Raw genomic sequence first — 27862 nt, forward strand, 5'->3', positions numbered from 1 at the left:
TGGCCAATCCCCTCATCCCACTACCTCTGCCTGCCCCAAAATGAGCTGCCCAAGCTCTTTAACTGGCACTGGTCTGACACTTTGGGGAGCAGGCCAGAGACCAGAGTGATGCCCTCACAGTCCCCATCAGAATCCCACCTCTGCCCACTCGCCCCCAGGACCAATCTGGACTTTACCTGAGCCTGAAGGAGCAGGCAGGAAAACTGGCGAAGCCAGGAGGAAAAGGGCCTTTATTTCATACATCGGGTAAACAGGGGAGAGCACAGCCCAGTGAGTACAAACCAATTGCAGGAGAGAAGAGGGGTGGCAGATGGGAGCAGCACCAGGCACTGCCCTTGGGCTCCCAAGTCTGGTGGAGTTGTTAGGGATAACCTTTTTAGGGTGGGGGCTGGGACCTCCAGACCACATGGTGTTGTGTCTGGGGTAAGTATGTGGGGACAGGGAGGTTGGAAGAAGAAGAATGACATGGGCTCAGGACACAGTGAGGACTCATGTCTAATGGCCACAACTTCCATCTTCAGTTTTTCTGATGACAAGCCCTCAACCCCAAGTCTTCCCTCTCAAGTTGAGTTTATGGTCCAGGCTACCTGGACAGAGCGGGAGGGAGGCAGTGCTTGGATCCGCCCTGAACTGCTGTAGTTGGAATGGGTTTATCTTAAATAGGTCATTGCACATAACACGCTGAGACAAAGAGGGTGGGGTGGGGGCCGAAGGTGTGGATGGTCCACACGCACACTTGTCTGTATAGGCTTGCTCAACCCAGCCCAGCAGTACCGGAGAGCCCCTCCTGACCTCATTCTTAAGAACCTGGACCCGGCTCTGCTCACCAGTGTCTCCAGCTGCACAGAGAAAGGACTGCTCTCTCAAGGGTGAAGATGGAGATGACATTCCCGAGTCATTCTTGGGAGCCCCAGCTACCCCTGCAGCCCCCTCCCACTCTCAGGGATGGAGCTGTGATGGAGAGGTTGGGTATTTAAATTAAAAAGTAGAAAGACAGCAGGCACCAAGAAGAGAGCCCCCACCCCACACGAGAGGGAAGGCATTGCTGCTCCTCCCCCAATCCTCCCCATGGACCCAGCAACCTAGAATGTCCCAGTAGGCAACCTGTCCACCGTCCCTGAGCAGGGAGCTGAGAGGGAGGTCAATGTGCTGGCGCCATGCAGTGCCAGGCCACCTGCCATTGTCCACGGTGGCCCAGGGTAGAAGCCAAGAATCTGGCATTTTGAGGCAGAGAGGAGCAAAAAGTTCTCTTCAGAAACTCCTCTTTCCCCCACCTCTTCCATGTGGAGACATCAGACACCCATAGCCTGGAAAGTCCCCCTGACAGAAGGAGGTCAGGGTGTTTCCCATGCAGATCCGCAGTCGGGCGGGGGAGACCGGTGCCCCACCACTTCCTGGGAGTGGTGCCCAGGCAGCCACAGGCCGTGGGGTGAAAGGGCTGCGAACTACTCCCCTGGGCTATTTGTTAGTCTCCGTCAGCTTGGCCTCTGTGTCGCTGTCACTCAGATAGCTGTGGGAGTATCGGGGTCTGGAGGTGTTGTCGAGAGGGTCGTGCTCATCATCTGACCGGTCAGGGGCAAGGGACTTCCAGTAGCTGGTGGGGCTGCAGGGACAGAGGAATAAGGTTAGGGACAAATGACACTCCTCCATTAAGCACTCATGCCTTTGGTTCTGGAGGCCCACAAAGCTGCGTCAGAGCACTCCCCAAAAGCCAAACATTGTGAAGTAAAAACCTTCCTTGGCTTATTTGGAAGATAAAGCGGTAAGAGGAAGGCAACTCTGGAAGCTTTTAAAGCTCCGAGGAAAGGGATGCCGAGAGCAGTGAGTCTCGGACTCAAGCGTGCGTAAGAATCTGATGCAGGCTCCTGGGCCTTTCCTCTTAGAAACCTTGAATCGCTGGCTCCTGGGTACAACCCAGGAATTCTGCATTTTCAGTCCTTCCCCAGAAGGCTCTGAAGCAGGCAGTCCATGAACCACATTGGCCTGGAGACTGGAGGTCTGGTGATTACTTGTCTAGGGTAGGGACTCTCTTAGGCGAGTAATTCCTAAAAAGATTCCTTCTGAGAAGGAGGCCCTTTCCCCGTCAAATACTCCTGGATCTGAACTGTTTCCCCTGAGGCCTGTGAGGATTTTTACCTTTGACCATGCCATCATCTACTAACAAGAAATGGAGGCTCAGGAAAGAGAGGCTGGGAAGACCTGTTTTAGGGTGGCCCAAGGGGAAAAGCCCCTTTCTTGGTACAATAACATAACTCAGAGTCTTCATCAGGCCACTGGCTCTGGAGGCCTCCAGCTATCCCAGATGTGAAGAGGCCTCTTCCCCCGGATGGAGCAGGATCATGGCACTGAACAGGGAAGAGGAGACCTCATCTCACAGCTCCATTCACCTTCTCTTTTCTCCCAAAGCCTTGGGACCACCTTTCCCTACTCCTCCTGCCTCCACTGCCTCTGTTGGTTCAAGTGCACTCTCGTTTCAACACCACTGGAGAAAACACAGCCCAGTGTGGCTCCTCTCCTACTGGTGCCCCACACTGAGCGTGGTCTCTGGAGCTGCAGCCCTGCCTCCAGATCCTAGGGTTCCAACTTGGGCAAGCAGGAGTTCCATGTTCCCTGCTGCCTATAATTCTGACTTAAGAAGCGAAAAGCGCCCTTTGTTTACTAGCCCTTTTAAAGTTCTAACCCCAAACCAAAAGAGGAGTCGTCAAGGTTCTGCAGAAAGAACCTTCTTCTTAGCTTTTCCCAAGGTGGCAGTGAGAGATGCAGAGGGCAAGATTTGGTCACTGAGCACTCCTCTGTGTAAGACACGGCCTAGGCATGTGAGATGGGCTATCTTATTGTTCACAATAACCCTATGAAATATTATGAGAAAGCCAGTAAAAAAAAGATGAAAGGATCTTCCTCAAGGCCACACAGCCAGTATGTAAACTTGAATCTGGGACTCTTAGACCTCAAAGACTTTGGACGACTTCACCCTGCCAGCCACTCGATTGGATGACCTGAGAGGAAAAAAACACACACACAAGACCAAACCTGAATTCTCCTGCTGGCTTGGGCGAGAGCCCAGGGGTTGTATGAAGAGATGTCGGTCTCTATCCCTGGGGGAAAGGAAGAGGCTGATAGAATACATGTTCAATTATGCAAAATGGTTCAGGAATGGGGCAGTCTGGTTAATACTTATCATATTTCTCATGAATGAATTACCATTTTTAAAGGAATCAGGATAGCACAAAACACATTTAACACAAACTAGACTGAACATAAATGAGTCTTACTTTGATAGGACAAAGTATAGACCTATCAAATTAAGGACAAAATTATAAAGCTCACTGATGACTGTGTAACATAGAAAAAAATTGGGGTTATTTTAGCTTTGGGGTTGTTTCAATTCTAAATTAGTGGGAGCCTGGTTTGGTTCTCATTTTTTACATGAAATTTCTGGGCACTCAGGGCTATGGTCTGCAGTTAGGCTAACGAGCGCCTGGCTTTGTGGAAAGACAGTGGGGTAACTTTGTGAGCAGAGGGGGGTGAGACAGATGCCAGGGCTAGAATCCAGATGCAAATGAGAGGCTGCTGGCGAGCTCTGAGGTGCTGTAAATTGCTGAATCAGGGCCCTCTGGTCCTTTCCATTGCCTCACCTCTTTTTAAGGTGGGGGTTCCACTCCCCAAGCCCACATTCCTGTGCCAAGTAGGCAGACACCTGGATAAATGACAGCCAGGTTTCCATACTGTTTCATCAAGACGCTGGGCCGTGGCAGAGGCTGCTGGGGAGGTGGTAAACTCCATGTCTCTCTCTGCCTTGGGCTGCGGACACATGAGATTGCCCTTGCCTGTAGCTTGGGTGATCGTTAGCCATTCTTAGTTGGCTTCCACTGCTCCAGCCATCAGGGAGTCAACAGCAGGCAGCTGCCCTCCTCTCCAGGGCAAGAGTCAGGGTTGGCAATTTGAACATTTTAACCAAATTGTTTAAAAAAGCCTTCCTCCCCACAAGCCAGTGCCTCCTGCTCAGCGCTGTCACAAACAATTTGGTACATAAGCTAATTCCCGCCAGGCAAGCCCAGAGCGGCAGCTCCCCTCCCTTGAATGTGCTATGGAAGCTGCGTTCCTGTTGTAAATTCTTGCTGGTCCTCATCAACAGATGGGAAGCTAAGAGACTGCTCCATCCCATGCCCCCACCCCAAAGCCAGTTGATGCTGAGCGCCACCGAGGTTCTCTCTCCCCAGGCCTTCTCCCTCTGGCTCCGTGTTGGTTGACTAGGTTCTGGCTTGGTGCCACTCTACCAACACTGAATCCAATCCTCCTTGGAGGGGGTGGTATACAGGGCGTCACAACGACTACAGCTTTCCTGGTGGAAAAGAGGAACTGTGCTCATGGCTGGTGGAAGAAACAGGCTTTTGGTCTTTTTGTTCTTGTTGGTTGTGGGGTCAAGGGTGATGGTGGGCTGATGGCATTGGGGTCTGAAATCTGCCAGTTGCCAGTCAGTGTGAGATGGCCCAGCTTTAGGCCCATGTCCATCTGGGGGTTGAGACGCAGTGTGCAAAAAGGCCTGGCCCTCTTTGCTTTCCAAACCTCTCTCCAGGGTCCATCAGCTGACTTCCTGCCCTAGGGGTGTAGGGCACTTAGCAGGGCTGCTAAGAGGAAGGCTGAGATGCCTGATCAAATATTTTGACTCTTGGCCTTTTTTTTTTTTTTTTTGAGATGGAGTCTCGCTCTGTCGCCCAGGCTGGAGTGCAGTGGTGCGATCTCGGTTCATTGCAACCTCCGAGCTTCCCGGGTTCAAGCGATTCTCCTGCCTCTGCCTCCCAAGTAGCTGGGACTATAGGCGTGCGCCACCACGCCCGGCTAATTTTTGTATTTTTAGTAGAGACAGGATTTCACCATCTTGGCCGGGCTGGTCTCAACTCCTGACCTCAGGTGATCCACCTGCCTTGGCCTCCCAAGGTGCTGGGATTACAGGTGTGAACAACCGCACTCGGCCAACTCTTGTCTTACTATGGAGCCAACACTGGTTCCCTAGTACAACAGAGATGCTTCCTGTTCCTCCTGGAGCACCCAGTAACCATCTGCTGCATGGGGGAAGTGACAGAGCAGGGCTGAGCCATTCCACTTGCTCCATTCCTTAAAAGGTCTTACATCAGTCCCTTTTGGTATAATGCATTCAAAGTCAGCCTAGGTGTCCAGCTACTCACAGCACAAGCATGCAACAGGTGTGTTAGTTCGTGCATCTGGGAGACAAATGTCTGTGCCCCAGGGGGTTGCACTCAGGGGTCATACCTCCTGGGAAGCAGCAAGTTTGCCCTTGGAGGGCACCATGCTGAAAACAGCTTCACATAAGCAGGGTGATCTAAAATGTCACCACCCACCAGGGAAACTGGCAACAATGGGATTCCAATGAGTCAGGCTCTGCCCTTCTTCCACGGTGGGGGTGTGGGCATAAAGGGCCTAACTGCTAGATCTCCCTCCCCACAGGGAGAAGAGCTGGGGGAGGCAGGAGAGCCAGGAGGGGGCTGTCACTCAGCAGCTGCTAATTTCTATTCATTAGAACCTTACAAGATGAGTAGAACCGAGGTGACGCCCATGTGTGGGCCTTTGGTGGGAGGGCTGGGGAGAGAGCCAGGCATCTCCTGGGTCTGCTGTAGGGTGTGGCGCTGTGTGGGCTGTAGCCCTGGGAGCCTTGTACTCCTAGGCTTGAGATCTATGCCAGAGAGGAAGGTAGCTTTGAGGGGGCAGGGTGGGGGAGGGAGAACTAAGCAAAAGGCCCAATAATAGCTTAGGGCCACTGATGTGCACCAACCACAGCTGCGGTGTCAGTTTGGGACCTTTCCTGGCCCCCAGCCTGTTGGGGCGATGAACGAAAGCTCCTGAATGGGTGCTGCTGGGCACACACAGTAAACATGTTGCCCATGTGCTCTGCACTGGCTGCGTGGAGGAGTAGGTAAGGGCAAGAGTGTTGGAGTTGGGCAGACCCCATTCAGACCCTGGCAACAACCCTTCCCAGCTGTGCGTGACCACATGGCAAGTGACTTAACCTCTCCAAGCCTCAGCTTCATCTTCTATGAAACAGGGCTACTCAGACCTTTGTTATGGAGTTACTGTGAGGGATGAGTGACTAAAGTGTGGAAGGTATTAAGGACAGTCCCTGGTTCAGGGTCTTGTAAGTGGGAGCTATGACATCAGCAGCGAGTTCGGCTGACGGGGCTCAGGGCTCAGGATGACTGACCAGCTTGGCTGGCCCCTGCATCAAGGCAGCCAGGAGGCTCTCCGAGGCCAGGCATGCCCGAGAGGAATGCGCGTGGGCCCTAAGGTGGCGGCCTGTGGGACAGGGAGCACGTTAGTTCACACCGGGTGGGACATGCCATGCTGAACCCAGGCCAGGTGCCACCTACTGCGCTAGTCGCTCTCGGGCCGGTACAGGTACCGCATCATCAGGCTGTCCACCTCCTTCTTGCGCTTCTTTTCCTCCTTCCTCGACAGCTGGTGCGTCTGCCCAGTCTCTTCACTTTCTGCAGCTGGGCCCTTCTTCACACTGGAGCGGCTGTGGCTGGAGACGGTCGAGCCGCTAGATGACGACGAGGAGGACTCAGACTCCGTCTCTGTTCTCTTTCTTCTCGACTTAGATTTCTTGCTCTTCCGAGAGCGCCCCTTCTTCCGCCTCTTGTGCTCCGAGGAAGCTTCGGAGCTGGAGCTGGAGCTGCTCCTTCTGCTCCTTCGCCGGCTCCGGCTCTTCCGGCCGCTGCGGGACCGGGACACATCAGCAGCAGAGGCGGAGCGGCGGATGCTGGCAGCTCGCTCCGGGGGGTCCAGTTGGGCGCTCCGGGCACTTTGGATGCTCTTCCTGTCATCCTCCTCGGAGTCGGGCTCCAGGCTGCTCCGCTGGAATGGCGCAGGCTTGTAGCTCAAGACCTCGTTGATGGCAGCCTCCAGGTCTGGGTCCAGGTAGGAGTGACGGCTGACGGAGCGGACGCTGGAGCTGGGAGGCTCATCCATGGCCGAGACAGAGCTGCGTGGCCGGGGTGGCACCGACAGACTGCGTGCCAGTGACGGGTGGCTGTACTGCGAGCAGGCCTCGCTCAGGGCCACACTGGCTCCGTCGTCCCATTCCTCTAGGCAGCTCCGGCCCAGGGACAGGCGGGAATCAGGGCTCTCCCGGCCTAGGCCAGAGGCCCGGCTCAGGGAAGGGCTGAGCGTCCTGGTCAGGCTGTCGAGCCGGGAGGTGCTGCGGCGGGAACCAGGCGAGCCCGACAGCGAGAAACTCAGGGAAGAGCCAGCCCTGTCCTCGCCAGAGCCCCGCCGCGTGGCCGAGGAGGCCCGGCTGACGGGTGCAGAGACGGTGGAGGCCCGGCTGAAGTCGGAACCCCACCGCTTCTCCAGCCCCCGGCCAGCGCGCCCTCCAGTCCCTGAGAGGACAGAGCCACACTCCTCCGGCTCCTCGGACTTCCTGCCCAGGCCTGGCTCCTCCCTGGGGCCCACACGGGCCTTCCTAGGGGGCCTCTCTGGGGAGGCCGCCCGCTCGCTGAGGGAGGTGAAGAGCGAATCCGCATCCCCGGTGCCCCCAATGGAGTCCTTCAAGGTGAGCCGCTTCCGATAGCTCAGGGAGCTCACCACCGAGGATGGCCTCTCCTCCAACCCTGAGGCCTCCTTAGAGAGGCTGTTGAGGGCCGTTCCGAGAGAGGGTGCGAGAACCAGCCGTGGATGAGGGCAGCAGGGAGACAGGGAGGTTGAGAGAGAGAGAGGAACAAGCATTAAACCCAGAGAATAAAGACACAGGGGGAGGGAGGCAAAAGGAGGAGAAAACGGCAGCAGCCCTGGCAAAGTGGTGGTGAGAGCGTCGGAGGAAATGAAGCAAAATAATTTGCGTCAGTGAAAATAGCTTCATGGAGAATGTCATGTAAATTAGACTATTGTTCTATTTCATCACTTTTCCCCCTCTAAACGTTTAGTTCAATTTATTTCATTGTCAACTACCTGGAGCCTCGTGCCACTCCGTGGTGAACCACGGCAGTGGGGCGGGGAAGCCGGCATTATCTGCAATAACAAAACGTTGTTTGGCCGAATAAATTAAACCAATTAGGGGGAGCTACTGGGTGCTTCTGGTGAGGGGCCAGGCTTGGGGAAGGGGCCTTGGGGGAGCTGGAGAAGGGAGGGAGAGACGTTACTTTTTCAACCCAGTCTACCTGCTGTCTCTGGGAGAGGATGGGGAAGGGTGTGTCCTGGAGGATCAGGATGGGCTTGAGTTGGGGGTCGGGATTCTATGTTGTGGGGGGAGCAGGGATATGGCTTTATGGGGGTGGTTGGGGGTGGGGGTGAGGGCTGTTCTTTCTCCCTGCTGCCACACTGGCCAGTAGGAAAGAGATGGGGAAGGGGAAGCTCTGGATTCCAGGGGTAGCTGTCTGTATGATCAGAGGACTATGACTGGCTAGAAAACAGGGGAGCACATTCCCCCAGTGGATGGGTATTAGGAGGAAAGAAGTGGGGGCAGTGAAGAGATTAGAGGAAGGAGAGAATAGGCAGAAAAAGACAGAAATGTGCCTGTAGCTGGAACTGGTACAAGAATCAGTGGAACTGGTGCCTCTTCTGCTGTTATCCATGGTAAGATGTCAGAGATCCAGAGCTGGCCAGGGCTGTGGGATCAAGAGTCTCCTGTACCCCATCCCGGTCTTGATTCCAAGGGTCTGAACTATCAGGAAGCTTGATCAACATTTGTTAAATGAACAAGCAAAGGTGACATTTAACCTACACCAAACCAAACCTTGGAGCCTAATGGGAAAACATTACCTGGGAAAAATAAGGGCAACACAGCCCTGGCTAAGAAGAAACTAAGCCTCTTCCTGTGCCCACGCACATGCCAGGAGCATGCCCGGGCTGCAGTCACAAATGCCAGGCAAGAGACGCAGGCCTGCCCTCATGAGATCCAGGCACTACTTGTCCATTCCTTGTGGCATGAGATGGGTTTTCCTCCCAGCTCAAGGCCATATGCTCACCTGGAACTCTTTAAGCTGCCATCATCAGAAGCTGCCTTGGAAGGTCCCTTGTTTTTTGACAACCAGGACTTGACCCCGTCGACCCGGTCCTCCAGCTCCGAGTCCACATCCGAGTCTCCCTCACTGTAGGGATGAGGAGCAGAAAGGTAGCAAGGCCAGGCAAGGGATGGGCACCTGCTGCCCACGAGGGGAGCAGAGGGGGGTGCGGGGGGTGTCTTGGGCAGGGGGGATGTGGGCAGCATGCACGTCAGTGAGTCGGGGGAGAACGAGAGAGGTTAGACAGAGCACACCATTCACAAGGAGCCTGTCCCCACTCAGCAGCCACACTGTGTGACAACCACCAAGAAGACCCTGAGGAGCATGGAGGCAGCTCCCAAGCCAGTTATCTGTGACAGGCCACTGTTCAGCTGACCAATCCAAGGAGAATGACTTAAAGACCATCCACTCATCAATTTCAGCTAAATGGCTCTGAGCTAAAAAGAGGAGCCCTGGGTCCTTCAGTGATTCCTTGAGGCCTACTCTGCTGTTTCTTTTCTGCCATTCTTCAGATTGTGGCCATAGCTGCTGTCAATTTCCATGCCTTTGTTACAAGAACTGGGCTGCCAGCCACAGAGCAGGAGAAGAGAAGGGCTTCGTGGGATTTGGAGTTAGCTTGAACCTGGAGGTCTCCTTAGCGGATGGCAGCACCAACCTGGGCTCTAGGTTAAGGAGGCACAGGCCATATCGCAGATCCATCCTGTGGCTTCTCTGGCTTTTAAGAAACAAAGGAAAAGGGGTGGGGGGCATCGGCATTTCCAGACGGACTAGCAACAGTTTCAGTATCTAACTTGTCTCTGGAGACCCAGTTGGGCTCAGAAAGTCCCAGACCAGAGCCCTGTCACTCAAGGTCTCCTCTTCCGTCCTCAGGTAGCCCCCAGCCCTGGCTCACAAGAGCTTCATCTGGCAGAGCTGACCTTAGCACTTGCAAGAAAGCCCAGAGGAGTCCAATTCTGAGGCTGGAGTCATGGCCCTCCCTTCATGAAGCAGCTGGGCTTGGAGATAGCTTCTGAGTTAAGATTGCTTCTAAAATTCTGCAGAATGTCTGCTCACCAAGTTGCCCTGCTATGTATAGGCTAGGCTTTTTCCTTGATATAAATTTCCTTTCCTCTGTGTCAACAGGAATGGCTCCATTCCTGAATTATATTCTTAAATAAATAGCCACACAGGCATGTGCACACACACACACACATATGAAACCAGCAGACTGTTCTGGGGACCGTGAGAGAGTCCAACTCACGGAGAGGGGAATAAAGAGGCATATTTTATGGGCCTCCATCAAATACAGAATTATAACAAAGACGAGGCCGGCTGATGCCCCGGGTAAACAGGAGTTTAGCAGTCAGCCTCGAAACTGCTAATGCAAGCCCTGTGCCTGTCCGTGCCTGGCAGATTTACTGTGGTGCATGGGCCCCATGGAACGCCAATACCACCTGATTTATACACCCGTGCAAAAAACCTCCCTCTCTAGCTTCAGAGCCTATAATTTATCACCACCGTTCATAACCATATTGATTGCCTTTAGAAAGGAGGTGCTGTATGCATCGCAAAATCTATGTCTACATGTTAAAAGCGTTTCTGTGTAAATCTCCCTTAATACTGTGCTGTTTACTGCTTTCATTAAGGTTATAGCAATAACAACTGTATCTCTAAGTAAATCGAAACATTATTTTTCTGCCTGCCTTAGTGTGCTGGGCTCAATAACTTGGAGCTGGGGCCCAGAGCTGCTGAGGAAGGAGCCACACCACCTCTCTGCCATCAGCCGGAACCTGGTTAAAGCCGCACGTCCCCATGCGTCTACGTGAGCGCGCACCGGCGTGTGCATGTGTGTGCGTGTGCAGTGTACCTGTGTGTATGCGTGCCTCGCAGTGGTTTAGAATATGATCTTAAATGCACATTTTATCAGCCCTTGAAGCTCTTACCACCCAAAGATGGCAGGGTTGAAACACACAGGGGATAGACAGTTGTGGGCTCAGAATACGAATTTTCCTCCTCACATTCAGAGCAATGGATGGGCTGCAAAGCTGGCCTGCCTGCCCTTGCCTTCCCTTTAGTTGCAAGCATCTAGAAGATGGTCTTTTCCTTAAATAATAAGGCCCGTAAACAAACTCCAGGGGCAGGCAGGCTCAGGGGGCAGTTGAAATTTTAAATGGTCGGAATTAAACTTTGCGTCAAATGCAATTTATGTCCGGGCTCATGTGCTATTAGTTAACTGGGAGCCGAATCACGGGGGAACAAACAAACGGAGACAGAATGGCGGGGGATATTAATTGTGTGTGACAACCAGGCTCCAGCGGCCCTCTATCACTGTTACACACTATTACATTTATCATTAGCTCTCACGGAGTCCTGTGCGCTGCCACCAGCCCATCCTGGCCAGCGGAGGGGGCCCACCAGGCAAGAGAGAGTGGGGGAAGAAATCCAATGCCATGCTAAAAAAACGACCTCCGAAAAACAACCCTGTCGAACTTGACGGAGGATCAGCCCCGCTCTGCCTGAAGGCCTGCACATCTGCATCTGCTGTCCAGCTCCCACCCAGATAGCGGGAAAAGAGAGGGCTGGATTTCCTGGGCTTCCCGCCACCTGACAGACAGCATCAGCACAAGCGCCCGCCCGCCGGGGCCTCCCTCTGCCCACGGTGCCGCAGGGAGTAAAGTAAACACATCTGGCTGTGTTCCCTTCCCCCGCCATGGCGAGCAGCCCATGATTAGCTGCCTGAATGCTTTCTCCAAACAAGAAACTGGGAGATGCCCCTCACCTTCTACCCTTGTCTGCCAAGAGAAGGTGGTGGACCTTTAAAGATGAAACATGCCTGCTTCTTTCAGGCAGCTCAGGCTCCCAAGGAGCCCAAGGATGTGGACAGATCCAGCCCAAACAGACTTTTCTCCCAGAGAAACAGGCTAGGGAGGTGGCCACACTTGGTTTTTAAGGGAGGAAAGTGCTGGAGCTCAGGAAGGTAAACTTCTCGAATAGGCTGCACTTTCCTTTCTGCAGGAGCCCCCAATCCTGCCCACCAAGGGTGCACGGGCCAGCCCCAGCCTTCTGGGGAGCACACCTCATTGCCTGCTCCCTGCCTCCCCTGAGGATAGAGTCAGTGTATTAGCATTAGAGAACAGTGAGGCAGGAGTGTGGGGAGGCTGTATCCACATGCTGCGTGCAGCGGCCCTGGGGTGGGAGCCAGTGTTAGGGGTGGTTAGACACCCGCGAGGACAGGCAGAGAGCACATGCGCTCCAGTCCTCACAGTTTATTCTTTCTTTTCTGATACTTTGTCACCATGTCCTGCAAACTGGAAATAGAAGGAAGATGGTGGGCAAGGGGTCCAGAGGAAACAGACGAAATCAATGGGCAACCCCAAGGTGGACCCCTTAGCCAAGGACCTCTCTTCCCTCAGCAAGAGCCAGCTCTGGCTGGCTGAGACCCGGTAGGGGGGGTTGCGTGATAGCACTGTCCTCAAAACCTGATCTGGGCTGCCTTTGGCACCTCTCCCTTGCCCCAAAGCAGCAGGCTCCCTGCGCTGCCCCAGACCTGCCTGCAGGATGGGCCCCAGCCCTGAGGTGGGAAGCAGGCAGGTCTAGGGTCTGCCTAGGGCAGCCTTGGGAGCTTCTCCATGGCCTGGCGCCACCCCACACTGCCGGCCTTCCTTCTTCGTGACTGTCTCCTCCGCCTAAGACTACAAATCTCTTTCTCTCCAGACCATTCCCTGGGTGGGTTTTATGAGAAAATCTCTGGCATAGTAACAAGGCACCACAGCCTTTAAATCTCTGCCCTCCCCAGAGTGGAGCAGGCACCATCGGAAATGCAGCTAAACAGGGGAATAATTCATCTTGAGCAGGCAGAGCTGGAGGGCCTGGTCCTGGGGAGGGGAGACTGGCTGGGGGGCCTCAATCAGGGTGCACCTGTCTCACCCTCTGCCTCTGCAGGACAGGCTGTGCTGGGGTCTGGCAGTAAAGGGAGGGTGGGTTGGTGGCTCACTCATGGGGAAGCAGAGGATGCAACTGTTCTACCTGGTGGCCTGGTTCCAGAGGCAGTCAAGAGGGCCCCCGTGCTGGCTGCAGATGCCCCAGAGGCCACCTCTCACCTGTTGATGAGGTCCTCATTCTCATCACTCTCCATCTCATCCTCGATGGCGGCCTGCAGGTCCCCGATGCGCTTGAATGCCAGCTTTAGGTCAGCCTGCAGGCTCTGGTTAGCAGCCTCCAGGCTTTCTAGATCCATCTCCTAGGAGGAAGCGGGCAGCCCAGTTTGCAGGAGGGCTAACTTCTTCCCCAGATGACCAGAAAAAGCCTGCTTCAAGTCCTTCCCGGTCATAGGGGTGCTACCCAAGGGCTGACACAGGCTTCCAGAGCCTTTTCCGCTCTGCTGCTGCTGGGCTGTGGGGGCCAAGCCTCACCTGAGGAAGCCTCCAGTGCCATTGGCTCCCTGGTCTGCCCTCCTGGTATGCTCCTCCTCCCTCTCATTCTCTGACTCATGTGCAGTTTCTTTGCACCCTATCCCCAACCAGGCCAGAGTGAGGCGCACACTCAACAGCTTGTCAGGGGGCTGCCATGTGGACCCTGTGGGGGACAGGAGGGCATTACCAGTTCGTGCTTCTTGCGGCTGGCCTCGGCCTCCTTCCTGGCAAGCTCGCCCATCTCCTCCTTGGTGTCCCGGAGCTGCCTCTGTAGCCGCTTGTTCTGTTCCTTCTCCCGGTTCTCGGCTGCAGTGCGCTGATCCCGCTCCTCAGTAAGCTTCTCCATGTTTTCCTTGAGCCGGCTAGCCAGGCTCTGGACAGGCAGTTGGGGAAGAAAGACACAGCACGTAGGCCCATCAGTCAGGCAGAGGGAGGGTGTGGCAGAGCTCTGGGTCAGGAGGCCTGGGGTCAAGCTCTGGCTCCACCATTCATTGGCTACCTGGGCAAGCAATCCCGAGGCTTCCCTTGCTTTTCTGTAAAATGGGGTGAGAATAACACCTACCCCCCAGGGGTCTTCTGAGGATGAATAAGGTAATGAATATGAATGCACTTTGAAAGATGAAAGGTGCTATTATCATTATTACTACACCAAGACTGAAGGAGTGTTCTGGGTGCAGCTTGGTGGGCCTGTCGGTATTGACATTGCATGTAGAGGCCTCTCAGGTCAGCAGGCTTCCCGCAGGGACTCTGAACCCAGAAGCCCCAAAAGCTAGATCCTGTGCTCAGAGGTAAATGGCTTTGCTGGAGTTCTGGATTAGGAGAGACTAAACAATCATCAGATTCCAAGCAGAGAGCATCTCTCTAAGCCTAATGAATCTCCTGCCAGGCAGTGGGATGCTGAGCAAAAAATGACCTGGAGAGAGGGGCTGAATGTGAAGGAAGAACCCCGCATCTGCTTGTGATTCTGGTTCTACCTCTGACTGGGCCTCCAGCCTCTATATCCCTAAAATAACAGAGCCAGGCTGCAGGATTGGGCCATTCGTGTTTAACATCCTATGAGTCTAAACCACAAAACTCTCCGAGCAGAAGGGAACCTGAGGGATAGAGGTGCGGGAAGGGACTAGGCCCAAGAGAAAAGGAGACAAGTCCTGTGGGCCTGTCCTGTGTCCACCAGACTAATGGCCTCTTCTGTCCCTTGATAGCTTTGTGATCTTAGGCAACCTACATAACCCTTCCTATATGTAAAACGGGGATCAAAATATTATCAGCCAGCCTGGGGTTGGGGTGGGCAGAAAATACCTTCTTAAGTTTCCCCTAACTCTCTCCAGCTCTCCTGAGAACTGTGACCCTGCCTTGGGAGGGTCAGTTGTGCTCTCTTCCTGTGTCCAGGTTATTAATGCCCTCTAGACGCCCACCTGTTTCTATCCCTACCTAAGTGCCTGCTCCATGGACTGCGAGTTGATGGAGGAGGTGACAGGGCTGCCCCTCACCAACCACACTTATCAACACAGGGCCCAGACAGAACTGACGGTGCGGAGACAAAGGCTTATAAACTCAAAGAGAACTTAAAAATAAGGCGAGAGGAGTGTAAACCCAGGAGATAATCCTTTCTGCCTCTCTCTTGCTATCTGCTCTGCCAGAGATGGAAGGGGCTGGCCCATACTGGCTTTGGGAGACCAAAGGAAAAAGGATTGGTCCAGCGTGGTGGCTCATGCCTGCAATGCCAACACTTTGGGAGGCTGAGGCAGGCGGATTACTTGAGCCCAGAAGTTCGAGACTAGTCTGGGCAACAAGGCAAAACCCTGTCTCTGCAAAAAGTATAGAAATTAGCCAGGCATGGTGGCACATGCCTGTGGTCCCAGCTACACAGGAGGCTGAGGCAGGAGGATGGGAGGATTGCTTGAGCCCAGGAGGTCAAGGCTACAGTGAGCCATGATCGTGTCACTGCACTACAGCCTGGGCAACAGAGCAAGACCCTATCTCAAAAAAAAAAAAAAAAAAAGAAGAAGAAGAGAGAATGAACTTTATAATAAAGGGAGAGGAGAATGGGATGGGAAGAGGGTAAGAAAGAGAAGTAAAATTGGGGAGAGGAAAAAATATCTCACGCCTGTAATCCCAGCACTTTGGGAGGCCGAGGTGGGCACATCATGAGGTCAGGAGTTAAAGACCATCCTGGCCAACATGGTGAAACCCTGTCTCTACTAAAATACAACTTTAAAAATGCATGTGCCTGTGGTCCCAGTTACTCGGGAGGCTGAGGCAGGGGAATCGCTTGAACTTGGGAGATGGAGGTTGCAGTGAGCCAAAATCGCACCACTGCACTCCAGCCTGGCAACAGAGTGAGACTCCGTCTCAAATAAAAAAAAAAAAGAAAAAAGAAGGGAGAAGAAAGAATAGGGTCATAATCAAGAAAAAGGAAGAGAGAGAGAGAGAAAGCAGAGACAGGAGGGCAGAAGAAGTGAGGAAGAAAGGGAATGAAGCAGGGAAGGGGAGAGGAGGAGAGAGAGGGCAGATGAGAGAACAGACTCCAGCCTGCACAGAAGTGGCACCATCCGCTGCATATTTATGACCCTGCCAGAGAACCGGTTGAGGGGAACAGGCGGGGGGAGCTCGTGGTGGAGGAAAATATGAAGACGAAGAGCTAAGCTGCTCTGGTCCCTTGGCAGAAAGCAAGCACGGAAACAGAATGTAAAGCAGGCGGGCTCCACGGTACCCAGAGAGCAGGCCAGGCGGGGCGGGAGAGAAGCACCTGCCCGTCAGCTGGCCTGGCAACGAGGCACAGGCCTCTGAGGAGTGTCCGGGGGCCTGCCCAGCCCTGCTGAGCATGCGCGGCTCCAGTGCTGGCGCAGCTCTGCCCTGTTTGGTGCGGCCCGGGAGAAGCGGGAACCCACCTCCAGCCGTTTCACTTGTGTCCTTTCAAACTCCAGGCGTGTCTCCAGCTCCCGTATCTTAGCTTCCTGCCTGCTCACCAGGGACTTGTCCACCATGGACTGCTCCAGGAACTCCACCTGGCTCTGGAGGGCTTGTAGCTAGAGGTGGAGGGCAAGAAGAGAAGAAAGAACTGAGCCCAGAAAGTGAGGAGGATACGTCTGGGGCAGGCAATATCACCACGGTGACCAGAAGGTGGGAGGGGTAGAGAGGGATGCACCTGGGAGGAAAGAGAATGGAGCCCTGGGCCAGAGGCCTCCCCCATCTGCCCTAGCGCTTGGCACAGATCTTGCCCTTCAGAGAGAAAGGAGAAAGCTAAGGACTGGAGAGGGAATAGAGATGGGAAATGAGGCAGGGGAAGCCCAAATGTCTGCTATGGTAACATGGCTCCAAGCCTAGCCCTTGCTCCTAGTTTATGTTGCTCTGTGGATTACTGATGGCAGAGAAAAGCGCCTTCTAAACTGTGAACTTGGGGGTTCCTCCCACACGTAGTGATCCTGGCGCACTCTCTCTCCCGAGGGAGCCCCTGGTCCTCACCTTCTCCTGCAGCTCCTGCTTCTCTTTGTTGGCCTCTTCTAGCTGAGCTTGGAGATCATTTATCTGAGCCAGGTCCCGGGAAGCCTGGGAAAGGGGTGAGAGCATCAGAAGCAGGATCCCCCATAAACATTCAGCCAGCCCAGCCCAGCTGGAACACCAGAGGACCGAAGTTCTCACTCCATCACCTCCCAAAACAAGCGGTTGTATGGGGGACCCATGAGGAGGACCAGAAGGATGATGGCGGTGCAGAGTGTGAGGGGCACTCCTGGCAGGGGTACCTGAGCCACGGCAGCCTTGTGCTTTTTCATCAATTCGTTCATGTCTTCTTGATCCTCCTCTAGCCGGTTCTGGATTTCATTCTTCTCACGCTGAAGGCGGCTCAGCTGCTCCTCCAGCTGGACAGAGGCAAAGACAGATCAGAGGGCCTTAGGCCCAGTGTGCCTGTGGGCTCCAGCTGCCTCCAATGGTGGGGGCATTGTAGAGATGATAATGGGCTGAGTCTGCCCGCTGGGGTGGGTCCCAGGACCAGTGATGCTCAGGGAGCTGCCTGTCCTGCTCCGGACCAGGGAGATGAGGGAAAGGGCTGTGTGCAGTACAGGCAGACCCCAGGCCTCTGAGCTGAATGACAGCTGCTTCCTGGCAGCTCCTTTGAGGCTAATGAGAAGGCAGAAAAGGTCTGCCCAGAACAAATGACCCATCATCCTGGCACTATCAGTCCAGGCCCTGCCTGCGTGTACTCTGCCCCCTTCAGGCCCCAGGGAAGGACCCCTCAAGTCTGCGAAGGTCTCCTGGCTTAGATTCTCATTTCCCCTGGGACTGCCCACTCCCTGGGCATCCAGCCCCCACAGCCAGTCCCCTCCTTGGGGGAGGGGAAGAGAGATCCAACAGCAGCTTCAGGAAATGAATGAATCTATTAGCCTGTAATTCCAAACCAAAATGACTGTGTTGGCTCCTTCTCTGCCCCATCCATCTTGTTACTGGGCTGTGGGGAGCTGGGGAAGCCTCTGCCAAGAAATTTATTAACTCAGATTTAAATAAAATGGTAATTTTATAACAACCTTTTTTAACACAATTAAGGAATTTGAATTACTCACCTGAAAACTGCTGAGGAGCACAAATGTCATGGGGATAAATCAAGCCCGAGAGGTTGGCATCTCTCAGCAGCTAGGTGACTAGCTCAGGGGCCATGAAGCCACTAGCCCAGCCCAGCCTCCTCCCCTGCCCCGTTCCCTGCCCAAGGAGGTATTGGTGGCCACATCCCAGTAATGAATTCTCTGCCGATGGATGGGCTGTGGGAGAGGTGGGGAATTAAAAAGGAGGCATTAAATAAGAGCTCTAATTAGCTGCCGCTTGGGCTTGTCAGTGGGCTGGGCAGGGGGAAGGGGAGGGAAGCCAAGCCATCCTGTCCTCTTATCGGTGCTTCTGCTAATCTCTAGGCACCTGTTTACGTCCCTCAGTCACATTAGATGCCTTTATTTATGGTGTTGGGGCCTGCGGCCAAGCTCCCGCAGGCAGGTGGTTAAACAGGGAGATGGGCCCTTGCTGGCTCCCTCTTCTGCCTGCTCCTCCCCGAGGCCTCTGCTCAGGGTGGGGAGACGCAGAGCAGGGGGGCCTGCTCTTCCTGCAGCAAGTCCTGGCATGAAAGGACCCGTCACAAGTCCTGACGTGGAAGAACCTGTCTGGGGTGAAGGGAGCCACAGAGGCAGCTCTATTCTGCCTCAGCCCCCCGAGCTCTGCCCCGGGCACCCTGGCCCCTCACCACTGTCTTGGCTTTGGCGATGTCATCAATCTGCAGGTGCAGGTCTTCAATCTCTACCTCCATTGCTTTCCGTGCTTTCACGGCTGCCGCACAGGTGAACTCTGACTCCTCCAGCTGGACAGAGACCACCCCCGCCCCAGAGAAAGATGTCAGTCATTCCCTGGGGGCAGGAGGGCTGTACAGGGAAGAGTGAGCCCAGATGCCCTCCTTCTCCTCCTCCATTCACTTCAGACCCCAGGGCCATGGCTGTGTGGTGGTGCATGCGTGGGCATCTCCTCCCGTGACAGGGCTGGTGGGCACCAGGCCCCATCCACACCACCCTGGGCTGGGCGGTGAGACAGTAAGGCACACGCAGGGCCTGGGGAGTCTAGTTGCTACATGTGGCTTTCCCCTCTATCCTGTCACTTTCCTTCCCAAGGACTCACGAGCCACTGAGAGGAGTGAGAGAGAGAGAAAGAGAATGGAAAAGGTAAGCTCTGTTGCGCCTGGATCAGCCATGTGCTCTCTGGGGATACCTGGTTCTTGAGCTGGGCAATCTCTCGCTTGCTGGGAGCGCTGTTCTTCAGGTGGTCCAGCATGAGCTGGGCATCCGCCAGCAGGGCCTTGGTGCGCTTCAGGTCCTTCCGCAGCCGCTTCTCTGACTCAAAGTCCCGCCGGTTCACCTGGGTGGGCACCAGCAGTTGGGGTTCTGGGCTCCACACAGGGCCTCCTCCTATCTTACCCAAGCCCACTCCTCCCCACGTCCTCATTATCAGTGTCCCCATAAGGATCCTGGAAGAGCCAGGATCATGCCAACCAGTGGTAAAGGGCTGGGTGTGCCAATGTATGGTGATGCCTCCATCGAGGGATGATGATGGGCTCTTTGCAGCACCCCCATACCCCTGACAGCTCTGTTCCCGGCTCCCCATCCCTAGGATCCCCACTCCTCAGGCTGCATGGGCAGGTAGCTGGCCAGACTTGGCAGGTGGAGCGTCCCCTGACCTGGTCGCTGAGGGTGGCGAGCTTGCCCTCCAGCTCCCGCTTCTCTCGCAGCACCTTCTGCTTGTCCTCATACTCTTCCTCCAGCTGAACCTCCATCTGTTTTAACTGGAATACCGTGGGGACAGAGACCCGTCCATCCCTTTAGTACCTGGTGCCAAGCAGGCCCCTTTGGTTCTGGGTTCCCCACTCCGGGAAAACAGTGGGGCAGGCCTGAGCACAGTGATATTGGCGGAGGGGTCAGAACCTAAATTTCAGGTTTCCAGGGTTTCAAAGCAGCCTGGGAGGGCGAGGAGGGATGGCAGGCCACATGCAGTGGGGCTAGCCAAGACAGAATAGGACACCTCGCCACACAGTGGAGACCTATCCGGCCAGGCTGGCTGACTGCAGACAGCACCAGTACAGCGCAGTACAGCTGGGGCACAGGGGGCTGCCCCTGGCACAGAAAGCAGGGAGCGTTAGTTCCTCAGGGGCTCAAGTTTCTCTACAGACTCTAAGCCAATACATCCCTGCCAATGCCAGGATCCCGAGAGGCGCTTCCTGGCCCAGAATGACAATGGAAGACAATGTGGCTGAGGTAGGGAGGCAGAAAGCCCCTTACTTTAAAGTGGCAATGGGAAAAGGTGTTTACGCTAGACAGGTGAGTACTCAGATACCTTACCTTCTTCTGACATGACTGCCGGGCCTCCTCCACCTCCTCATCCCGACTCTCCATCTCCTTAGAATGGGTCTGTCTCATTCGCTCCATCTCCATCTCCAGACGCAGCTTGGCCTGGAGGTGGTTGGAGTAGGGTCTGGGTTCCCTCCCCAGCAATGCCCACCCCCTTCCCACCTGTGTGTGGCTCTCCCTAGGCTCATGGGCTGAGAATGTCCACCAGCCAGTTCCCTTTGCTGGCACCTTGCTCTCGTGGCAGCAGCTTCTCCAGAGCAGCTGAACTCCCTTACTAGTGGTCTGGCATAGGCCCAGAGAGAGGTAGCTGGGGTGGGGACAGTCCTGCAGCTTCTCCGTCTGCCTGCAGGCTCTAGCTGCCTGAATTGACTTGGTGGCTTGGTGGCAGGCTGGTTGGGCCTGTGGCCCTCAGCTGCCATGCATCCTGAGCCCTTCCCTACTAGAGCTCCATCAGATTTGTTTTTGTGGAAAGTTCCATGACTGCATCTTTATACTGTGGCTGGCACAGATCAGGTGTTCACTCCACATTTTATGAGTAGGTGAGTGAGTGAACACATGAATGAATGGAGGCAGGATCCTCTGGCCCATGCCTGAGGCTGGCTGTGGGGATGGTGGCACCCCTCCCTTGGCCAAGCTCTCCTGTACCTGTTCCAGCATCTGGATGGTCCCTGCCTGCTCATCCAGCTCTTCTTCCTGATCCTTGACTTTGGCCTCCAGGTCCCGGAGCTGTTTCTTGACCTTGGCCAGAGAAGCCTCATCCTTGGACTCTTGGGAAGAAATGTCCTGGAGCTCTGCCTCTAGAGACACAACCTTCTGGGTGAACCCTGCAATATCCATGTCTTTTTCCTGGAGCAAAAGAGATGAGGCTGGTACAGGGCTGACCCCAGGTTGTGAGGGGGACAGGGCACAGACGGTGGGTGGCCCTACCCACCTCTAGTTGCTGCTTCAGGCTGAAAGCCTCAGCAAGGAGCATGTCCTTCTCCCGCTGCAGCTTCTCCCGCTGCAGCTTCTCCCGCTGGGCCTCCTCATGCGCCTGCGAGAGTTCACTGTCAAACCTGCAAGGCAGCGTGGCGGCTCTATCAGATGGGAAGAGCCGGGGTCCCCCACACAGAGACTGTCAGGAGGTGGTGATATGGACAGGACCCAAGCAGGGGTGGGGAGACCCATGCAGCCCTAACGTGGGGCCAGTGGCAAGGTAGAGGTGACATTTAGAGGTGGCAGGTCAGGCCACTGAGGCCCTATTGAGCAACTGGGTCTGGGATAGGGAGCACTCAGGCGAGCCCTTTCACCAAGTAGGCCTAAGAGGGACCCCTAGCCTGCTTAACAGGCCCCTCAGGAGTTAAGTCTCTACATTTTCTATTTCATCACATCAAAGAATGAGGGACCCAGGTGAGGGTGGGGTGGGAAAAGGGTAGAGATGAGCACCCTGCTTCTACTAACTCACTTTCCACAGTTCAGTTCAGCAACTGTAAGGGCAACAACTGGCTCCTTGTCCCTGCCTCTGGGCACCAGCCTTTGGCCAGGACCATGCACCCCAGCAGTGCTGGCAGGACACCACCAGGACACCCCATACTGGGTTCAGAGCTGGCATTCCCACTGTGCCCAGCTGGCCACATGCCTCAATGGGCACACAGGGGGCCTCATTCTTCACTCCTCCACTTCCCAGTCTTCCATTTCCCGCTAAATATGCAGCAAATTGCTCAAATTCCTCTTACCACCTTCCCTGAATAGCTAATCAGGTTCCTGTGGAAGTTGAACGCTCCCCTTACCCCAACCCCACATCAAAAAAAAGTAAGAAAACTCCGGGCAGCTGAAACCTAATAAGTTGCCCAGCGGGGAGCACAGCAGCACGGTAACTAGGCCGACCTGGTATTGTCATTGGGTGCTCAGAAGGGGGGGTTGAGCTAAGGGTGCCAGCCTTTGGGTAAAGGGGTAGGGTGGGGGCAGAGATGAGAACGAGGGAAGTGGTGGTCATGGTGTCAGGTGGGAGGAATAGAAAACCTTCCTATTTCCCCAATTGGGGAGATGGTGGTGGGTCCAGGAGGCCAGGGGTAACCCAGAGTCACTGGAAAGGCTCTGCCATCCTCACTCCCAGGGTCGTGGGTGTGGGGATACCCCTTCACAAAGGCAACCGGTGCCTCTGCTGAGAAGCCCTTCCCCTGCAGAGGAGAAATGGGTGCTGTTCTTGCTCCCCAGGGCGCCCTGCTGTTCCCAGGGTGTGTGGGTTCCTCAGTACTGCTAATGAAGGCGTCCCATCCTCATTCTCAGCCCGGGAAATTAATTTAGATTGGATTTTCTCCTGTGAGGGCCACCCCCCTCCTTTGTATCATTACCATAATGAGATGGAAGTGGCACGGTAGTTTAACGACATTAGTCAGGAGAGAGTGTTTGTGTAGCTGAGGCAAGTGAGGGAGAGGCAGAGCTGGGGGCCGGGGGCAGGGACATAGCGGTTCCTGCACGGGCCCTGGTTGATGCCCTTCCTGATGGGGCCTGGCACAGGGTGACAGGCACGTGATGCGGGGAGCACCTCTGAAAGCAGAGGCCTGGGCAGGCCTTCAGTGGGGACACAGCTCGAGTCCACCCTGGAGGTCAAGAGGGGGCCTCTTCACAATCCAAGATGAGTGACCAGGTAGGCAAGGGCCCTGGACAAATTCAGGTCCTTCCTTCTTTCCTCCCTGGAGGGCAAGGAGGCAGTCCTGTCTGTGGCTGCTCCAGATGGTTCTCTGGGCCCAGGGCAGGGGGCCCACCTACCTCCTCTGCTTCTTCTCCAGCTCATGGTTGCGGACCTGCTGGCCCTCCAGGTGCAGCTTGGTGTCCTGCAGCTCAGCTGTCAGCCGCTGGCACTTCTTCTTGAGCTGCTGCAGAGCCCGTTGACTCTCCTCACTGTCTGCCTGCAGGTCCCCGAGCTAGGGGCCGAGACGGGGTGCATATACAGAGAGGCCCGGAAGCATTGGTGGAGAAGGTGAGGAGAGGGAGGTGGGTAAGTGAGGGGAAGACCCAGGGATGTGGGAGGAAGTCGGGTCTCCCAGGGAACTGAAGAAGCTCTAATGATAGCCTGCTCCTGATTGCCCCTGCACCGAGAAGCTAACATGTCAGCCTCCCTGATCTGTCCCAGGCCAGGCCTGCCTGCCCCCAGCCTTCACTGGACTGACACAAGGCACCAGTTCCCCTCCTGGCCCTCTCAAGCACAGGCCTCGGCTCCTCCCCAGCCTCACCCGCCGCTCCAGCTGCCTCTTGTTCTGCTGCTCCACCTCCAGCTTGTCCTCAAACTCCTGCTGGAGCCGCTTCTTGGTGAAGTCCACCTCCCGCACAGCCCGCTCGTACTTCAGCCGCCACTCGCCACCTGTGGGGTTGAGGCAGACAAGGGAGGATGGAGGTGCTGAGAGTTCCCAGAAGGGGCAGAGGGGAAGGAGGATGGGGCAGGGGGAGCAGCAGGTGGAGTCAGCCAGGGCTCAGAAAGCTCTCTGTAATGACGGCTTCCTCCCAAGGCAGAAGAAGCCACTAGCCAGGAGAAGACCAGAGCGAGAGATGTGACTACATGTGCTGTGCCTCCCCCAGGGACTGCTGGGACCACGGCCGTCTTTGTCATGGTCGTGGTTGTCACAGCTCTACCTAACAATCCCCTGCATTTATTGGCACCTCTGCCTTCTCATCTGTTTCTTTCACTTTAGCTCATGGAGGGGAGACAGGCCTGGACAAGGGACATGACTACCCAGGGGTGGGCATCAGGGCTCGCATCGCAGGCCACTGCCGAGCTCCTTGGGCCTCAGGCCCACCTGCATCATCATCATCCACTTCCCCGTTGATCTCCGCTGCCCGGATGAGACGGGCCTCCATCACTTCCATTTCCATAACCTCCATCTGCTTCTTCAGTGCATCATACTGGGTCTGCAGAAGACGGGGTTTCAGGGTATGCTTCTGTCCCCTCATACCCACTCCCCGAACCACACAGACCATGCTCACATGCTTACCCAGGGCAGACAGGGATGCTGGGCTAGGGGTGAAGACGCCAACTGTTTTTGGGGGGAGCCAGTGGGCACTATGGTGTGGCAGTCACCAGCCTGCTGTTCTCACCCAGGCCCTGCCCTCACCTGCAATTCCTTCATCTCCTTCTCAGCCCGGAGCCTCTCTGCTGTCTCCGCGTCCAGCAGCTGGGAGGCAGACTCTCCTGTGTTACGCTCATCTGTCAGCTCCGATGTCAGCTCCGAGATCTGGGGTTGGGGGTAGGGAGTCACCACCAATTGAAGTGCCTGCCTCACTCAACCAGAACACCTGGGGGACCTGCAGGGGCTGGGTCTCCCTGCAGCCATGCCCAGTTGGTGTGGTGCCAGGAGTCACTCACCCGGCTCTCCAGCCGGTCACTGTTGAGCCGCAGCTCGTTCCGCTCCTTCTCCACCTTCTCGAGCTTGCTCCGCAGCTGCTGGATCTCCTCCTAGGGTGGACCAAAGAGGGCAAAGTGAGCCAAAGGCACTGCGAGGGGTTGGGGCCCTGGGTCTGCACCCCTGTAGTGAACGAAGTTGATGAAGCTTGGGCCAGGACACCATGGGAGGAAGCATGTCCCCAATAGCAGAGCCACTGCCTCCTGGGAATCCTGTCCCTAGACCCTTCCCAATAAGCTAGAGATGCCCAAGATTTTATCGTTAAGAGGCTGCCCAGGGGCTCAGCCAGCACCCCAGAGGGACATCTTCTGTTTGATGAGCACATTTCAAGGATGTGAGCTCTCTGGACTAAATGAAGAAGCGCTTGGAAGTTCAAGCTAAACCGGCAAGGCTTCCCCTCACCCAGAGACTTGGCCCTCCCAGGCTGTCACATACGTCTTTGTTCCGGATCTGCTCCTCTGACAGCTGTACTTCAATGAGGGGCCTCACTGTGGTAAAGAGCTTCCACCAAGGCCAGTCCTTCACCCCTTTGTTCTTCTTGATGTTCTTCTGAACACAGCGAATGGCCAGGTCCTGGATCTGCAGGTGGGGTGGGGGTGGCGCACAGTGCGGTTCTCAGTCACCTTGGCCAAGCTCGGCCCAGGATCCTCCCCACCATCAGCACAGGCCCCCGGGGCTGCTCCTCTGGCCTCCTGACCCGGAGTCAGATATTTCCCATGCTCCCCCTTGCCCCAGGCTCCCTCCGTCCCTCAGAGGGTGGGCAGCACAGAACCCAGCCCTGGGAGCACTGTGCTGGGCACTAGCCGCTCCGCTGCCATTAGGAATAATTTCATCTGCTTTATTTGCTGCCTGATTATTTCCAGCACCCTGGCCTAGCTGTGCTATAAAACCTAATCTTGCTGAAACACAAGAGGCGGCAGTGCTGGCTGTTTTATGGACTTGCTAATAAGAAAAGGAGTCGCTGACACAGCTCCTTAATCTTCATGGAGCAGCCTATGATCCAGAGCCCACCTTTGCCTGGGCCCTGATTCCCCTACCCTTCAACAAAGCCCTCCAACCAGGCCCCGTTGCTGGGCACACCAGCACACTTGCTGGCACCAGGGAGCTGCGCGTTCCCCACCCTGGCCCAGGACATGGTGGCCTGGGAGGTTCCTGCCTCTTCTCCCCCTCATAGCCCCCACTCCAGGAACTTGGCCGTGCCCATCTAGGTTGTGGGGGGAGGGGATGTCCCTAGAGCAGCACCTTTCTCTTCTTGAAGTGCTGGCGGGCCAGGTAGCCCCGGCAGGCTGCTTGGAAAAGGGTTAGGTTCCTGCTGGTTTGTTCGTCCCGCTGCTCCTCCAGCCGTGCCAAGGTACCCGCCCGGAAGAACACCTGTGAAAAAGCAGGCCAGGTGAAGGCAGGAGACTGGGCCAGCCCAGCAGAGGAAAGGGAGGGAAGGTGAGGAACTGGAGAAACAAGCAGGCCAGGGAGTACAGCCCTTCGCTTGGGAAGAGCCTCAAAATCCAATTGTCCAAGAGAGGAGGGGAGGAGCAGGAAGAGGCCCTGGGAAGGCTGAGGGAGAAGGGGCTGGGGAGGTTTTGGCAGGGGAGGAGTAAGGTGTGAAATTTAACTTCAAAGAAAGATGAAAGGAGAGGGAAAGTAAAGGGAAGATATCTGGGGCAAGGAAGGAAATGGAGCAGTCACTGGTCAAACAGGGAGGGGGCGTCCTGCCACATCTGTGAGGGCTTCCTCACCCAGGACTGCCAGCAACACTGTCAATGCCCCCTGTGCCCACAGCCCACTGCAGGGCCCAACCCGGGCTCCAGCCCCCTCTGACTCCCGACTGCTGGGATCAGGGGGAGTGGATGCCGGAGGATGTCTGTGTGAGAAGCAGTGCTGGGGAGAAGCGTGCAGAGGAAAAGCAGGGAGAATGGGAAGGGGGTGGTGGGAAGCTCCTGCCTTCTCCTCCCCCTCCCTGCTAGTTTCATTTCAGATGGCCTCCTCTTTCATGTGCCACCCCCCAACACACACCCAGGTTTCACCTTCTCATGAAGAAGCCAGTGAGGTGGGCGGGGGTTGGCCCAGCTGAGGGACCTGTCATACAGGTTTGGGGGCTGGAGGGCAGGCATGTGCAGAACCAGCTGGGTGCCCCCACACCCGGCCTTTGCTTAACGCTCTGTGCTGCCCTAAGATAGGGCTTGGTAAAATTTGCCACACGCCACAAAGAGGAGTGTGTGTGAAACGGGAAGGGTTGGGTGAAAAAAATCACTCTGTATCCATGAGAGTGGGCGGAGACACCTAGGTATAGGCCTACCTCCATCTGGCACAGAACACAGAAAATTCCTTTTTGTGGGGCAAAGAGAAGATGTGAACGTGATGGGAAACAGGTTACGTAAATGCACTGAGAGCCAACAGGCACAGTATCCCGAGGCCCCCTTCAGCAAAGATGCAAAGAGAGGGCCTAAACTTTCTGCTGAGAAAGCTCTGCCTCTGGCGACTCCACAGAAACCTGGTCCCCTGAGGCTGGCCTTGGAAAAAGCCAGCTCAGTCCTTTGTGACACTTCCCTAAATCCCACCATCGAACATGGGGTCTCCCATCGGTCCTAAGTTCTACCCGAGCCTCAATTTCTTTTCTTTAAATTTATTTTGAACGGTCTTGCTCTGTCACCACTTCACGCCACTGGAGTAAAGTGCCGTGATCATGGCTCACTGCAGCCTCTACCTCCCAGGCTTAAGTTATCCTCCCACCTCAGCCTCCCCAGTAGCTGGCACTACAGGTGTGCATCACCATTCCCAGCTAATTTTTGTATTTTTTTTTGTAGAGATGGGGTCTCCCTATGTTGCCCAGGCTGGTCTTGAACTCCTGGCATCAAGTGATCCTCCTGCCTCAGCCTCCCAAAGTGCTGAGATTACAGACATAAGCTGCCGTGCCCGGCTGCTCAATTTCTTTCTCTCTTTTTTTGGGGACAGAGTCTTGCTCTGTCACCCAGGCTGGAGTGCAGTGGTGCAATCTCTGCTTACTGAAACCTCCACCTCCTGAACTTGAGTGATTCTCATGCCTCAGCCTTCCAAGTAGCTGGGACTACAGGTGCCCGTCACCACGCCCAGAAAATTTTTTTGTATTTCAGTAGAGATGGGGTTTCACCATGTTGCCTAGGGTAGTCTCAAACTCCTGGGTTCAGGCAATCTGCCCACCTCAGCCTCCCAAAGTGGTAGGATTGCAGGCG

The 27862-nt window shown here is 55.4% G+C and overlaps 1 protein-coding gene across 7 annotated transcripts in view; it reads right to left on the reverse strand.

Moving 5' to 3' along the window:
• Nucleotides 1-213: 213 nt before the first annotated feature.
• MYO18A (myosin XVIIIA) overlaps nt 214-27862 on the reverse strand; it is a 105511-nt gene continuing 77862 nt past the window's right edge. For 5 of the 7 annotated variants that reach the window (XM_073004789.1, XM_073004787.1, XM_073004788.1 and 2 more), the window contains 21 exons: nt 25899-26027; nt 25092-25235; nt 24620-24709; nt 24369-24488; nt 24054-24165; nt 23493-23620; nt 23029-23183; nt 21209-21332; nt 20923-21123; nt 20269-20379; nt 19611-19715; nt 19145-19291; nt 18630-18743; nt 17149-17265; nt 16871-16954; nt 16297-16434; nt 13593-13778; nt 13094-13233; nt 12257-12301; nt 8979-9101; nt 214-1603 (listed from right to left, as the gene is read on the reverse strand). In XM_073004789.1, the coding sequence (XP_072860890.1) occupies nt 1459-1603; nt 8979-9101; nt 12257-12301; nt 13094-13233; nt 13593-13778; nt 16297-16434; nt 16871-16954; nt 17149-17265; nt 18630-18743; nt 19145-19291; nt 19611-19715; nt 20269-20379; nt 20923-21123; nt 21209-21332; nt 23029-23183; nt 23493-23620; nt 24054-24165; nt 24369-24488; nt 24620-24709; nt 25092-25235; nt 25899-26027 (2658 nt within the window). In that variant the 3' untranslated portion in view covers nt 214-1458. The remainder of the gene's footprint in view (nt 1604-8978; nt 9102-12256; nt 12302-13093; nt 13234-13592; nt 13779-16296; nt 16435-16870; nt 16955-17148; nt 17266-18629; nt 18744-19144; nt 19292-19610; nt 19716-20268; nt 20380-20922; nt 21124-21208; nt 21333-23028; nt 23184-23492; nt 23621-24053; nt 24166-24368; nt 24489-24619; nt 24710-25091; nt 25236-25898; nt 26028-27862) is intronic. The other 2 variants (XM_073004790.1, XM_073004791.1) reach the window with 2 other exon arrangements.

Source organism: Chlorocebus sabaeus, chromosome 16 (assembly GCF_047675955.1).
Source record: "Chlorocebus sabaeus isolate Y175 chromosome 16, mChlSab1.0.hap1, whole genome shotgun sequence".
NCBI classification, from domain to species: Eukaryota; Metazoa; Chordata; class Mammalia; order Primates; family Cercopithecidae; genus Chlorocebus; species Chlorocebus sabaeus.